Source organism: Monodelphis domestica, chromosome 3 (genome assembly GCF_027887165.1).
Source record: "Monodelphis domestica isolate mMonDom1 chromosome 3, mMonDom1.pri, whole genome shotgun sequence".
NCBI classification, from domain to species: Eukaryota; Metazoa; Chordata; class Mammalia; order Didelphimorphia; family Didelphidae; genus Monodelphis; species Monodelphis domestica.
Window position 1 is genome coordinate 204,362,421 of NC_077229.1, and position 15,684 is coordinate 204,378,104.

Sequence of the window (15,684 nt, forward strand, 5' to 3'; positions counted from 1 at the left end):
CTTCATCATTGGTCCTCTAAAATTGTGATTGGTCATGGAGCTGTTCTCAGTTGTTAAGTGCTTCAAAAATTTCTATTTTTACTATGTTGAGGAATTATTGTTCTTCTAGTTCTCTAGTTCTAGTGTTCTAGTTCTTCACTCCCTCACTTTCTAATCTTTAATCCTCATTTCTCCATCATGACAAAAAGCCTTTCCAAGACCCTTTTGTCTTCTCATCTTGTTCAAATGGTGAAAAAAAATCTTTGTGTCAAATTCTTTGATAAGTTTGGTATCTAAGACAACTGACAGAAATATGACACCCAAATCAACTCCTCAACAGGTAAGTGGTGAAAGGATATTCACTGTTTTCAAAGAATTGCAGACTATAACAACCATAGAAAAGAATGCTTCAGATCACAAATAATAAGAAGTGAAATTCAAAATTACCTTGAGCTTCTACTGCACAATCAGGAAAATGGCAAAGATGACAAAACTTGGCAATAGTCAGTGTTGGAGGTGATAGAAGAGAAACGAGTGGATTAATACATTGTTGGTGGAGCTGTGAAATAGTATAGTCATTCTGGAAAGAAGTTTGGAATTATGTAAATAAAGTGGCTAAAATGCTTTGATGTTTTGATCTAGAGAATCCATTGCTTGAATTCTATCCCATATACCCCAAAGGGGTGACTGACAAAAGGTAGATTCAATATGTACCAGAATGTTTATAGTAGCATTTTTTGTGACACCAAAGAACAGAAACAAAGCAGATGCTCATTGCCAGGGTAGTGACTAAACAAATTGTGGTTCGTTAATGTAATACAATATTACTGGGCTGTAAAACACAAAGAATATAGAGAAACATAGAAAGACTACACAAACTGATGTAAAGTGAAGTAAATAAAGTTAAAGCAATATATACAATGATTACAATAATACGAATGGAAAGAATAGTAAGCTTGGCATTAAGAATAGAGCTGAGCTACTCTTCTGCCTTGGATTGATGCTAAAACAGAAGGTAAGGCTTTAAAAAAACTGATATGAGAAGATAACTTTCCCAACTCCTTTGCTAAATTAAAGGATGTATGTATACATATATACACACACACACCATGTGTGTGTGTATATGTATGTATGTGTATATGTGTATGTATATAGAAAACGTCAGATTTTTTAATTTGTTGATCAGTTTTGTTAGGTTTTTCCTCTTTTTCTTAAAAATGTTTTTTATATATATGAGAGAGCTCTCTGCAAAGGAAAATAAATAGATATAATGTAAAAACAAAAGATAGTCATAAAAGGTTATTTTTTTAAATTAAATTAAAATTACCAGTGATTTCTTAATTACCAAAGTCACTGTTGACTACCCTCTCCTCTAGAATACTCTTTGCTAGCTTCTCTTCTCTCTCTCTCTCTCTCTCTCTCTCTCTCTCTCTCTCTCTCTCTCTCTTCTCTCTTTCTCTCTCTCTTTCTCTCTCTCTCTTTCTCTCTCTCTCCCTGCTCTCTATCCCTCTCCCCTGCCCCACTTTCCCTCCTCCTCTTTACCTTTGTGTGACCCTTCTTTAGTTGGTCTTGTTCATTTGTCATTCATGTATCAAGCTCTAAAGGTTCATTTCAAAGCTCTGTCCTGAATCCTCTAATCTGATTATGCTTTCTCTTTTATAAATCTCATCAGCAATCTGGTTTCAATTATCATTTCTACACAGATGACTCCCAAATCCATATATCCAGCCCTAGATTCATTTCTTAGCTTCAATCCAACTTGAATAATTGTTAATTGGAATTTTCTAGCTGGATAGATATCTTTTAGGCTCATTCAGTGTGTCCAAAATAGAACTCATTATCTTTGGCCCCAAATTTAGCACTCTTCCCAACTTCACTACTTCTCTTGAGGGCATCAACATCCTTCCAGATATGCAGCATTTTAGCCTGAAATCAGCTTAAACTGTTCTATTTCCCAAATCTCCTGGATCTAATCAGTGGGTGAATTGCCAATTTGATTCCTTGACATTCCTCTCAGACATTCCTCTCCTCTCCACCTCAGTTCAGTTAGTCACTTCTCATATGCACCATTCCTCCCTCTAGTTCCTCCTCTCTCTGATCCAGTTGCCAAAATAATATTAATAAAATAGAGGTCTAACCATTGCACTCCTCTATTCAGAAAGATCCCCTACCGCCCTCTTGTATCTAGAGTCAAATACAAATTTCTTTGGCATTTTAAAACCCTTCAAATTCTTAATCCAGGCTACCATTGTAAATGTTATTCACCTAACATTGCACACCAGATATAGTTCAAACTGTCCTCCTTGCTGTCCTGCTCACACAACATTTCATCTGCTTGAGTCTTTGCCTCTGCGTAGGCCTGGCATGTACTCTCTCCTCACCTTCACCTTGGGATTCTTTGCTTCCTTCAAAGCTCAGCTCCAGTGCCACTTCCTACCAGGGCCTTTCCTGATTCCCTATCATGAAATTACCTCCTCCCATATTTATAGTGTCTGTTGGAGAAGCAGTGTGGCAAGGTGAGAAGGAGAGTTGGTACTAGAGCCCAACAGACCTGAGTCTGTAGTCTGCCTTTGATATATATAGGCTTTATTCCCCTGGACATGTTTACTTCATCTCAGTGCTGTAGGCAAATTTCAAAAACCAAATTGCAGAGTACATGCTGACTTGGTCTGGGAAAGGAAATTCCCTCACTCTGGAGTTTTCTATTATCACCAAAATTACACGTCTAGTCTCTACATCTGTCTCTACATTTTTGTATTTGTTTACATGACTCAGGGGATAGAGAACCAGGCTTGGGGATGGGAAGTCTTGGGTTCAAATCTGAACTCAAATACTTCATGGCTGTGTGACCCTAGATAAGTCACTTAATACCATTGCCTAGCCCTTACTGCTTTTCTGCCTTGGAACCAATATAAAATATTGATTCTAAAACAGAAGGTAAGGGTTTTTAAAACTAAAGATGGTTCTATGTTCTTTTCTCCTTTAGCATATAAGGTCCTTCAGGTAAAGGACTATTTCTTTTGTCTTTGTATCTCCAGCTGCCTGGTCTGGTACCTCATATGTAGGCACACAGTACATCTAATGAGGAAAGGGAAGGGAGGGAGTTAACTGGATATTTTAATGTAACAAAGAAACAAAAAAAAGTTTTTTATATAACTCCTACCTCCCATCTTAGAATCAATAATGATTATTGGTTCCAAGCCAGGAGAGCCATATGGGCTAGGGAAAATGAGGGTTAAGTGACTTGCCTAGGGTCACATAGCTAGGAAGCTTCTGAGGCCAAATTTGAACCCAGGACCTCCCATATCTGGGCCTGGTTCTCAATCCACCCAGCTGCCCCCAGATGGATTGAGATCCACACCTAGAGATGGGAGGTCCTGGGTTCAAATCTGAAAACAGACACATCCTAGCTGTGTGACCCTGGGCAAGTCACTTAACCCCCATTGCCTTGCCCTTACTACTACTACTAGAACCAAATCACAGCATTGATTCTAAGATGGAAGGTAAGGGTTTTTTTTTTTTCAAGTACTTGCCGACTATTGTTGTTTGTCCTTTTTCTAAGAGAACCACTGGCATCAAGGGTTCAGGTCTTGACTTATATAGTTTGGATTTAATTGAAAAGAGTTGTACAAAGTCATCAGCCTCATTTTCTCTGATTGCTTCATAAAAGTTTAATTTCTACAACACCATCATTCACAAGTGAAAGGTTTCCTAATTGCAGGTGTGGCCCTTGTGGAAAAAAAACTAACCCTTCCTGAAGGAGGGACCTTTCAGCGGCAGCTAGGTGGCACAGGCAGTAAGCACTGGTTTGGAATCAAGAAGACCTAGTTTCAAATCTAACTTCAGACACTAGTGTTATGACCCTGGGCTAGGCACAGCTTGCCTCAGTTTCCTCATCTGTAAAATAGGGGCAATAACACCACATATCCAAAAGTGTTGTTATGAGAATCAAATGAGAGGATATGGTAAAACAGTATGGTAAAAACAGTGGCACATGGTTGACACCATCTAAATGTTTGTTTCCCTATCAAAGGTAAAGAGATGGCCAAGTTACAGAAAGTGTGACATGGACCTGAAAGATACATCAGTGTCACTTGATAGGTGATCTTCTCTTTCAACTCATTAAGAATATATGTTGTGAGGGCCTCATGATTCGGGAAGGGTATGGAATGCCGGGACAAAACACGGTCCTGAGAGCTTTGCCCAAACAGGAAGCTCCCTGGTCAAGCTCTCTTGCCACTAGCTTGAATAATAACTTTCTGCTGAAACTGGCTCTAGGGAAAAGAGAAAATCTTCTCTTCCCGGAAGCCCATCCCTTTAATTTTTCCTACAATGACCTTTCCCACAGCATTCACAGCATTTCAATAGTCAACTGCAGTGGACTAATTATTACACTATAGGGTGTGAGACTAAGGGGGACAAACAATACATAAAATATGTCAGTTTGAAACAGTTACAATTTTTATTATGAACTCAGTAAATAACAGTCAACATGAATACAAAGAACTGAAGGAGAAAACTGAAGGATGAAACTGTGAATGTCTTTTATATTTAAAATAGGATTTAATGTCCAATACTCGACTTCTATTTTATAAAGTTTATTAATAATCATTAGAAATAAAGGAATAAAAAGGTAATTAGCTAACAAAATTAGACCACATGACTAAGCTCTCCTTGTCTGTTTTAAAAGAACCACTGACAGCCCGTCCAAATACAGGAAGCAGAGCCCCAGAGATAGAGCTATACCCAAGTTATCCTCTGTATGTCAGAACATGTGAGCAGGAAAGTGGGGTTCTGGGAATCATAGTTCAAGGGTACAGAAATTAATTACACATATACAATTTGCTTTTTAAAAGACGTATGTTAAATTTAATGACAACATAACATGGTGGTTAGGGAGCTAGCCCCTAGGTTGGGAGGAAGTGAATTCATATCCTACCTCTAATGCGTCTAGTTGTGTGACCTTGGCCAATTCTAAGTGCTCTAAACTTTCTAAGGATGAGCATTGTAGACAAGGGGTTCAGGTGCTTTGAAGGAGGTATTTCCTCATCTGGGAGCTCCCTCCATTGATTAAATCTGCCCAGGCCCAGTCCCTTCTTGCATGAGCCCCCTTCTGAATTTCCTTATGACTTCCTTAACTTGTTTTTTTAATGCTTTATTAACACTCTTCTTTAATTTCTTTTAACGCACTATTAGCATTATGCCCTTTAGTCTCTCCATCAGCTCTGCCCCTACCTCAAAGCCCTCCTTCATAAAATGTAGTCCAGTGAAATAAATTCATACATCAGCCTTGTCTGAAAATTATAGGCATCTGTTACAAAGTTATCTTGAATTGTCACTGATTTAGTCTATTCCTGTTACTCTCTAGTTCCATCCTTTTAGTCTTCCTGTTCCTTGTTGGGAGTCATTCTGTTAGTCCTTCCTAGTTTATCTCCCCAAAACCCCCCTCCCCATTGCAAAGCTAGATTATTTTCCCTCACTTTCTTGGCCATTGAGGAAACAAGTTCCTCTTTTACCTGGACAGAAAATTCCTTCCAATTCCCATATTATAATTGTAGACTCAACAGTCATTCAAACCCTGACTCAGTAGCAACTTGGAACCATGTTGACAGGATGTCCCTGAATTAACAACAGAGTAAACAGTATTATATGCATGTGTCTGCAAAATTGCCAAAATTAGTTTTTCGGACACCTAGATTTCCCCCTGTATTGGCACAGTCGTTATGTATACTGTTTCCTTGCCTGCTGCTTACTTCATTTCCAGTGAGCTGATATACTTCCATCATTTCACAAAGTACAGAAATATTTCCCTGCATTCATTTGCCACAATTTATTTGTCCATTCCCTCAAATAATGAACTTCTACTTTGTTTCCAGTTCTTTGTTACCATGAAAAATGTTGCTATGGGAGCAACTAGGTGGCTCAGTAGATTGAGAGCCAGGCCTAGAGATGGGAGGTCTTGGGTTCAAATGTGGTCTCAGACACTTCCTAGCTATGTGACCCTGGAGAAGTCACTTAACTCCCATTGCCTAGCCCTTGCTGCTCTTCTGCCTTGGAACCAATACACAGGATTGATTCTAAGACGGAAGGTAAGGGTTTTAAAAAAAAAAAAAATATATATATATATATACATATATATAAAGGCTCCATAAACAACAAAGATAGATAGATAGATAGATAGATAGATAGATAGATAGATAGATAGATAGATAGATAGATAGATAGATAGATAGATTTGTTGTTTAAGGAGCCTTTCTTTTAGTTAATGAAGTTCTTGGGATATGTACCTAGCAGTGTAATCTCTGGGTCAAAGGGTATTGACATTTTAGCCACTTTATTTGCCTAATTCCAAACTGCATTCCAGAACAGTTGTACTAATTAACAGCTCTATCAACAATGTATTCTTGTGCCTGTGTTACCATAATCTCATGAACAATTCCTATCTCAAGTGATCCTTGCTGGACCAACATTTGATTTTTAACATTAGGAATTCTGATGCATTGTTCTTTCCTCATTCCTGGTCTTTTGAGTGATGAGTTACTTTTAAATTTGCAATGGGAGGGAGCAGGTAGGTGGCTCAGTGGATTGAGAGTTAAGCTCAGAGATGGGAGGTCCTGGGTTCAATGATTGCCACTGGATAATTGCATTGCCAATGGACTGGCAATATAAAATGAACCCAGGGTTATTTGGTTAACAATTCTCTTATTGTTAATGATTGGAAACATTCTTTCATGTAGTTGTTAATAATTTACAATTCTTTTGTGAAATGTGTGGTAGCTGGGTGGTACAGTGGTTAGAGTGCCCAGCCTGGAGTCACAAAGGTTCTTCCTGAGTTCAAATTTGGCCTCAGACATGCACTAGCTATGTGACCCATAACTGTTTGCTTCAGTTTCCTCATCTGCAAAATGAGCTAGAGAAGGAACTGGCAAGCAGCTCCGGTATCTGCTAAGAAAATCCTAGATGGGATCACAAAGAGTTGAAATGACTGAAGATCACAACAAAATGGGGAACATAATAATCTGATGCTTTCTTTGAGTGGTACCTCCCTATGGCTTACCTTCATCATCTTCTTGATTCCAATTTTCTCCCTCATTAAAATACAGTTTCTTTAAATCTCCAACTACTTCCACTATCCACATGCCTTCTACTCTACATCCATCATGAGAGAGTATAGAGATGCTATTTTGGTTACCCACCAGTATTTTTGAATTCTCCACCACCACCTAAATTCTACAATAATATTATTCTCTTTCTCAGAGAATTCATATTCTTCATATTTGCATTTGATCATCTATACCTCTGTTTCTAAAGTCCCCACACATTTGGGAGGGAAAGGGAGTCATTTCACAGTAACCTAACAGGAAGAAAGGAAAAACTCTCAAATTCCTTATCACTAGATCACTTATGTCTCTGAAATCTGGCCAGACCACTCTAAGAAGCGGTTTCTTTCTGAAGAAAGAACACAGCTGTGGGTAATTATGAAAGACAGGTTGACTCAGCAATAGAAATAGACAAGTGCTGCCAGGATCTTACACAATTATAACAAGTCATATGAGATGGGAACTATCCATAAGAATGAGTTGTCATTACTAGTCAGAGATCTTTGCTTTTGCTCTGGATGCCTAATGTGACTTGAATGGTTACATATGTGTGGCCCTTTGGTTTCTAAAAACACACAAGGAATAAATAGAGTATGTAGTGATGCTATCACCCTTGTCTATGCAAAGTTGGCCCACAGGTAGGAACATGAATCCTGTCCCTACAGTATAAAAGAAAACCTGCAGGTGATGTTATCCTGCTATCAAGAGAGTGCTATCTTATTCATTAGGCAAAAAGAGACAGGGAGAGATCCAAAGTCATATAGTCTCAGAATTCATTAGTCCGGTATGGAAAGAGACTGACCATCCCAGGCTGGTCTGCTGATCCCTGAGTTATCTATTTGTTGTTGTTTGGCCTTTGTTTTCAAAGAGGACCTATGTGGCAATGAATTGGAAATTGATGGCAAATTGTGGTACATGTTGGTGATGGAATACTATTGTGCTATAAGAAATGATAAATCAGGATGATTTCAGACAAAGCTGGAAAGGTCTACGTGAATTGATGCAGAGCGAAATAAGTAGAACTGGGAGAACATTTTCTAGAGTAAGAGCAATATTGTACAGTGATCAGCTGTGAAAGACTACTATTCTCAGCCATACAATAATCTGTGACAATTCTGAAGGTCTTAAATGAAAAAGAATGCTATCCACCTTTGGAGAAAGAACTGTTGGAGTCAGATGCAGATCAAAGCATACTATCTTCTACATTCATTTATTTATGGTTTTATTTAAAGGTTTTGGTTTTATGTGAGTATTCTCTTACAATAGTGACCAATATGGAAGTATGTTTTGCCTGATAATACATATATGACCCAGATAAAATTGCTTACCACCTCTGAGAGTGGAGAAAGAAGAGGGGGGAAGACAATTATTGCAAATTGAGAATTTAAAATATTTTAAAAAATAAAAACAAATAAAAAGAGTACCACTGACATTATAAGGTAATGTCTTGACTTGTGTGTGAATTGGATTTAAATGAGGCAGTTGAACAAAGCCCTCACACTTACTGTCTCTTCCAGAGTGATCCAAGTCCAAAGCAAGACAAAAGTCAAGATGACTGGTGATGGCTCAGGATGCAGTGGATGATTTTGATATCTTTGATGTCTGACTAAATTCTAAGCCTTCACAGTACCTGCTTCTGACAACTTCATGACAACTGGAACAAATGTTCTTATCCATCTATTTCACTGAGGGAGGCTTTCATATGGTTGGGGTAGAACAACTAATCCCCCTAAGTCACAAATGGGTTTGAAGCTTCAGCCTGTTAGCCCAACTGCCTAGATGGTTTTACTGGGGTGTGGCCCATATCTCCATATAAATAACTATGTGGCTATGGTGATGATGTGAATTGAAGGAGAGAGAATAGAGACAGAAAAGCCTACCTGTTAGGAGTCTCTCACAATTATAAGGGGGGGGGGGTGATAATGAGAGTTTGTATTAGGGTGGTGACAGTAAAATTAAAAGTACTACCTAACCTTTTCTGCCTTAATAACTTGTCTTTTTAAGCTACATTTGCATCTTCATTTACTACTAAACTACCAACACATAGACTAGGATTATTATAATTTTCCCACAATTGAATGAATACCAAATCATTGTAAAAAAAGTTAAATATATAATAATAAATAAATATAAATATATATATATATATATACACAGTTTTCTTTAGTAATAAGCTGAACCAACATTTGATTTTTAATATTAGGAATTCTGAGATTTTATTGTTTCATCATTCCTGGTCCTTTGAGTAACAAGCTACTTTTAAACTTGCAATGGAAGAGGGCAGCTAGGTAGCTCAGTGGATTGAGAGCTAGGCCCAGGGATGGGAAGTCTTGGGTTCAAACATGGCCTCAAATACTTCCTAGCTATGTGACCCAGAGCAAGTCACTTAACTCTCACTGCCTAGTCCTTACTGCTCTCCTACCTACCTACCTACCAATATGATTCTAAGATGGAAGGTAAGGGTTTAAAAAAATTGTAATGGGGCAGGGATAATCAGGATATGGCCCCCCAAATGGTCATATGATGTCCATTATTCAGGATATTGATCCCCAAAATACAACCAAGCCACTAACATCAACCAAAGCTCTAGTAGGAAATGAATAACCTACTCTTTCAATTGCTGGAAGAAAATGCCCATTCAACCCTTGTTACCATGGATACTAGCCAAACATTCACCCTGTTCAGCCATCTGCTTAAAAGGCATCACATCATCATTCTATCAGCAAAAATGTTCTGCTGCTGCTCATCAAAATCATTTTAAAGGCCCAGACAAATGAAAAAAATATATAATTGCATATACAATAAATTTATATATAGACATATATTATATGCTTTTTCTTGGACTGTTGCTGTAAATCTCCAAGTTTCCAAAGAAGGTTGAAAAAGACCTGATTTGCAATCTACTTTGGCTCAATCATTCACATTTAGGGGATTGATTGGGCATGTTCTCATTAGCAAATCACCAAGATTTCAAAACAGTTTAAGGCAAACAAAAGAAAAATACAGCCTGCACCTGCAGGAAACATCCTTTGCCTCTCCTCTCCTCTACCTCTCTTCCTTTGGCCTGGGGCATGTTTTTTTCTAAAATGGCTGTAACTGCACAGTTTGTGAAGCAGCCAGAGAGAAGTGAAAGTAGGAGGGAAGGCAGTCTGTTCAACTGTTGCTTCTCCAAAAGCCCAATTTCCACTTTATAATTCTGAGGAGGAAGGAGAAGGAAGAAAAGGTAGCAAGCCAACCTACTTTACAGCCTTGGGGAAAGGAAAGGATTTTTTTTTCTTTTTTTCCCTGTGGGATTAGGGGAGAAAAAAAGATTTTTTAGTACAGCTCTGATGGTACAACAGGAGAGAGTTCTTAGACCATGGTACTTTTCAAAGAGAACTGGAAGCTTCCCCTGCTGAATCAATACTGATTAAATTTTGTTGTGAGTTCTGTTGCCTGGAAACCAGTTAGGACACCAGAGTGACAGTGTCCTGTAGACTGGGAATCCATAGCCCTGGTGCTCCATCTGTTTTTTTCTTTTTCCCTATCCCCACCTCTATTTTCAACAGTTATAGTAACAAGAGCTCCATGATATTAAGGGTTAGTAAGCTGGCCTCAGCATCATAAGATGTCGGTTCAAGTCCTGTCTCATTAAGATTGGATATATATATGCCCGCAGCATATATCCAAGATTGGAGTGACCCTTTATTTTGCTATTGTTCAGTCCTGTTGGACTTTTCATTGACCCCATTTGGAGTTTTCTTGGCAAAGAGACTGGAGTGGTTGGCCAGTTCCTTCTCCAGCTCATTTTACAGATGAGGAAACTGAGGCAAACAGGGTTAAGTGACTTGCCTGAGGTCACATAGCTAGTGGCTAAAAGCAGATTTTAACTGGGGGAAAATGAGTCTTATTGACTCCTGGTCCAGCACTCTATCCTTTCTGACACCTAGCTGTTTTTTATAGGTGCTAATACTAAGCTAAAACAAAAGGTACTAAGGAGGAACTAAACGGGTGGGCGGGATTGGGTGGGAGGAAGTAAGTTTTGGAGCAGCTGCTTTCTGCTCTATTAGAGAGGAATTAGGAATCCGGGAGTTCCCTACAGAGACGAAACTGTAGGTCTTATCAGCAACCCACAATCTCCAACTTCTCATGCAATGTTCAGCTCTCATGTTCAAAATATCAACTGCTTAAGGAGTCCCAAGACAATGATTCTAGTCTCATTTCTCTCACCTACTGGCTGTAGAACCTTAGTCCAATTAGCTCCCCTTAGGGAACTTCTTTTTCTTCCAGTAACAAGGGACTTGGATGTGATGAGCTTCTGAGGTCATTTTCAGGACACTTAATTCATTCTCTGGAGCCTAGACTTTTTGGACTTCAACTTCTTCCTTAGCAAAGGGAGGGGATTGGGCTAAATGATCTCTAAGCCCCATGCAGGCTGTCATATAACTTCTGGTATTTCAGTTTCTTCTGCCATGAAACAGGAATAATAATAATAATAACAACAACAACAACCTGTCCTACCAGTTGTTGTTCAGTCCACTTTCACACACCACACTTTATGACTCCATTTAGGGTTTTCTTAGCAAAGATACTGAAGTGGTTTGCCATTTCCTTCTCTGTCTCATTTTACAGATGAGGAACTGAGGCAAACTAGGTTAAGAGACTTGCCTGAGGTCACGCAGTGTCTGAGGCTGTATTCAAATTTAGGAAGATTATTCTTTCTGACTCCAGGCCCAGCACTCCACTGAGGATCAGATGAAGTAAAATAAGATGAAAACTCTGAATAACTAAAAATCTCCAGGAAAATGAAGGATGAAGCCATAATAATAAGTACAGAAGGTTGAAGATTCCCTTTCAAAGGTTCTTAATCTGGGGCCTATCAACTTGTTTTTTAAAGTATTTTTATGTTTATTTTGATACTTGGTACTTAATATCTTCTTAACTGTAACATAATTGAAACTATAAACCAATATAATGGGTTTTCTCTGTAACCATAATTACATGTATTTTGTTTCATGCATTTAAAAGAATTCTACTGAGAAGGGGTTCGTGGGCTACACCAGATTGGCCAAAGGGTTATAGGACATGAAAAAGATTCTGCAACCCTGCCTTATTGTAGGGACTGCCTGAAAATCAGTCATTTACTGAATTTCTCACGGTAAGGAAGAACTCTTGTGTAGAAGGATAATAGACTATGGGATTACAGATAAAGAAAATTCTGTTCTTTTAATAATAATAATAGCTGGCATTCATGTGAATACTTTTTAAAGTTTGCAAAAGTACTTTTATTCCTGTTAACTCATTTTATGTTATAACAATCCTATGAGATAGGTGCTCTTATCATCTCCATTTAACAGATTAGGAAAGATTAGGCTGAGAAATACTATGATTTTACTAGGGTCACACAGCTAGCTACTTAGTATTTGAGGAAGGATTCAGACTCAGATCATTCTACCTTCAAGTCAATTTCCAATGGCATTTAGCTGTGGAAAAGTTTTTAAGACAAAGCAAAAGGGTTTTTTTTATCTAATAGCAAAGAAAGAACACAGATCCCTTTGCCACACTACCAGGTCTGCTTAATCCCTCTTCTTTTCTCCTAAGGTCATTGGTGATTCCAATTATTGTTGTTCAGTCATGCCAGATTATTCTTTGACTCCATGGATCAGAGCAATAGGGGTGTTTTCTTGGCAAGGACACTGGAGTGGTTTGCCATTTCCTTCTCCAGTGGATTTTTTTTGTCTGGCAATCAAAGATTAAGTGACTAGCCTGAGATCACATTGCTAGGGTTTGAGGCTGCATTTGAACTCAGGTGTTCCATTTTCCAGATCGAGTGTTTAATTAAATGCAAGGTTCCTATAGTAAATTTTATGGAAAATGTTGAAACATGAAAACATTAGAGTGCCAAATCCCAAATTTTCAAAGGGCCCATCTCCCATATTCTGTACATAATAAAATAGTAACCTCCCAACTAATCATCTCCACCATGTATATTCCAGCTTTTAGCATAGTGCCTGGCTCATCGTAGGCACTTAATAAATGTTTAGACATTGACTGACTATATGTAACAGGAGCTAATCTGTGCTCTACAATCCCTATTTCTTAGAGTTTGTTGTCATTGTTAGAAATCCCTTTAAAAATACTAGGTTCCAGGCCCCAAAGCTAAGATTTCCACCCTATCTGCAAAGGATGCATTTCAAAGGGGACTCTCTCAAGCCTCCCACTAAATGACTTAGGGCCACTGGGCCCCACCTGATGCTCTCAGCCTGATGCAAATTGGTGAACTAACACCTCAGCAACAAAGATTTTTTTGTGTGTGTGCTAAAAGTTACTATGACTAGTTCAGAATGCAAGTGCATTTTTCTGGGTGCTAACGGTAGGAGGTTTCGCTGTCCTCCTACGTTAGCACCCAGAAGGTAAAGATACTAGTTAATTGAGTAAGAGGTCCCAAGAAGTCAGAAAGAGAAAAAAGAGAACGAATTGATAAGTACAGTTGTTACAACTTTAGCGCCTTTGCCAGTGCTGAAAGAAAGAGGCGCTAAACTGGTAGAGTTTAAGTGGGTGGGACCAGGGTGGGAGGATCCGAGAAAGCAGAATAAATAGGTTAGTGAATGGGAGTAGGTGGTAAAGGGAAGGCCAAAGAAACAAAAGCTCCTGCCAGCCAAAGATCTTCTAGCCGCCCCTAATGTAATTTGCTAAGATCTGCCCCATGCTTTCATATGCAAATCAAGCGCTAACCCAGAGCTGGGCTGGGTTGGGCTGAACTGAGCTGAGCTGAGCTGAGCTGCCTGCTCTTAAAGCCTAGTTACCAGACTGAGGGAGCTGAACGCAGCGCGCTGTAAGGGACGGAATCTTTGCTATCCAATGCTGAAGCCGGGGGATGGCCTGGAGACAGAACTAGAGAGCTACTCTTAATTAAACCACATGTCTTCTTTGGAGCCTGGACAAGCAGACACAGCTGAGAAGCTGCCCCAATGCAAGATCTTCCAGAAAAGTAAGCTGGAGGCTGGGTGACTTAGGTTTCGGGAACTGAGTCCTCACTTCTCAGTCCCGAAGAGGGATTCTTTTTTTCCTCCGTGGAATAAAAAGCATGAACTTTGGGAGGTATTATCGTTTTGTCATTCCCTTGCTGAGCTTGGTCCTCTTCTTCGTACTGTACAACCATCATATCTATGATTCCAAGAGTTACCACCGGTTTAATGTATCTAACGAGCGATATTCTCTCTACGAATCTTGTAATGCAGTCGTTGAAGGGAGGCCAGTATTTGAGTGGGAGAAAGTATTAGTGCCTTCGTTTGGAAGAGTCTCCTGCGAGCAGTACTTGCTCCAAAGTCACTATATAACCGCCCCCCTTTCGAAAGAAGAAGCCCAGTTTCCTTTGGCCTATGTAATGGTGGTACATAAGGATTTTGAAACCTTTGAGAGACTCTTCCGGGCAGTTTACATGCCCCAAAATGTATACTGTATTCACATGGATGAGAAGGCGACTACTGAATTTAAAGATGCTGTGGAGTGGTTGGTGAGCTGCTTCTCCAATGTTTTCCTTGCCTCCAAGATGGAGCCAGTTGTCTATGGTGGAATATCTAGGCTCCAGGCTGACCTGAACTGTATGAAAGACCTTGTAGCCTCTCAGATTCAGTGGAAATACCTCATCAACACCTGTGGGCAGGATTTCCCTCTGAAAACCAATAAGGAAATAATCCAGCATTTGAAAGGATTTAAAGGGAAAAATATCACCCCTGGGGTGCTGCCTCCTGCACATGCCATCGAAAGGACAAAATATGTCTTTAGAGAATATATGAGCCAGAAAGCCTCATATATGGAAAAAACCAAGATTTTAAAATCCTCCCCTCCCCATAAACTTGTAATTTACTTTGGCTCTGCCTATGTTGCCCTCACAAAAGAGTTTGTCAACTTTGTCTTCCAAGATCATCGAGCCATTGATTTACTCCAATGGTCTAGGGATACCTACAGTCCGGATGAGCATTTCTGGGTGACTCTTAATCGGCTCACTGGTATGTGTAATTTCTTATTCTACCTGCCTACTAGACTCATTTGTGGGGCACTTTAGTCATTAGAATAATTTATGAAGGGGCCTTTAAAAAATAAATCTTTCAGTACCTAAAGCATCTTAGGCATGATTTTATATGTCCAGATATGAATATGTAAGTTTCAGATCTATAGATTTATATGTGACATCTTACTGGAATAACTTGGAAGGCAATGCTTAGAGATGGGTAAGAGACTTACTGATCAAATTTGGTGGTGATACTTTTCAAGGCTAGTATCAACATCTAGAGTTCCCAAAGTTACTTTTTTTTAGTGAGTTGTGATTATAGTCATAAGTTGAACTTTTCCAGCATATATCAACTTAAAATTCCACCTGTACATTATTTAGTCCAAAGGAGACAGTCAGTCTACTTGGGAAGCCCTGTACTTCTTCCTGAAATGTTGCCATTGCCCAGAAAAAATTTTTTTTTAATTCTTTATAGTTGCTTTTATAAGCCAGGTTACCAGTTACCCAAGAAAAACGTTCTCATTGCTTTATAATCATAGTATTTATTGTTTTTAAGGAACAAAATGGTTTTGCCTTGGACATTGTAGGTAAGGCCTCATTTCTTAGTCTTAC

General features: G+C 39.0%; 1 protein-coding gene across 2 annotated transcripts in view; it reads left to right on the forward strand.

Moving 5' to 3' along the window:
• The window catches only part of LOC100027080 (N-acetyllactosaminide beta-1,6-N-acetylglucosaminyl-transferase), a 111,208-nt gene that overhangs the window by 24,570 nt on the left and 70,954 nt on the right, over window positions 1-15,684 (forward strand). The window contains exon 1 of one of the 2 annotated variants that reach the window (XM_001377444.4): window positions 13,639-15,070. The exons of the other annotated variant lie outside the window; for it this stretch is intronic. Within the exon in view, the coding sequence (XP_001377481.1) occupies window positions 14,146-15,070 (925 nt within the window). The 5' untranslated portion in view covers window positions 13,639-14,145. Of the gene's footprint in view, window positions 1-13,638; window positions 15,071-15,684 lie in introns of those variants that run through there. 2 annotated transcript variants of the gene reach the window in all.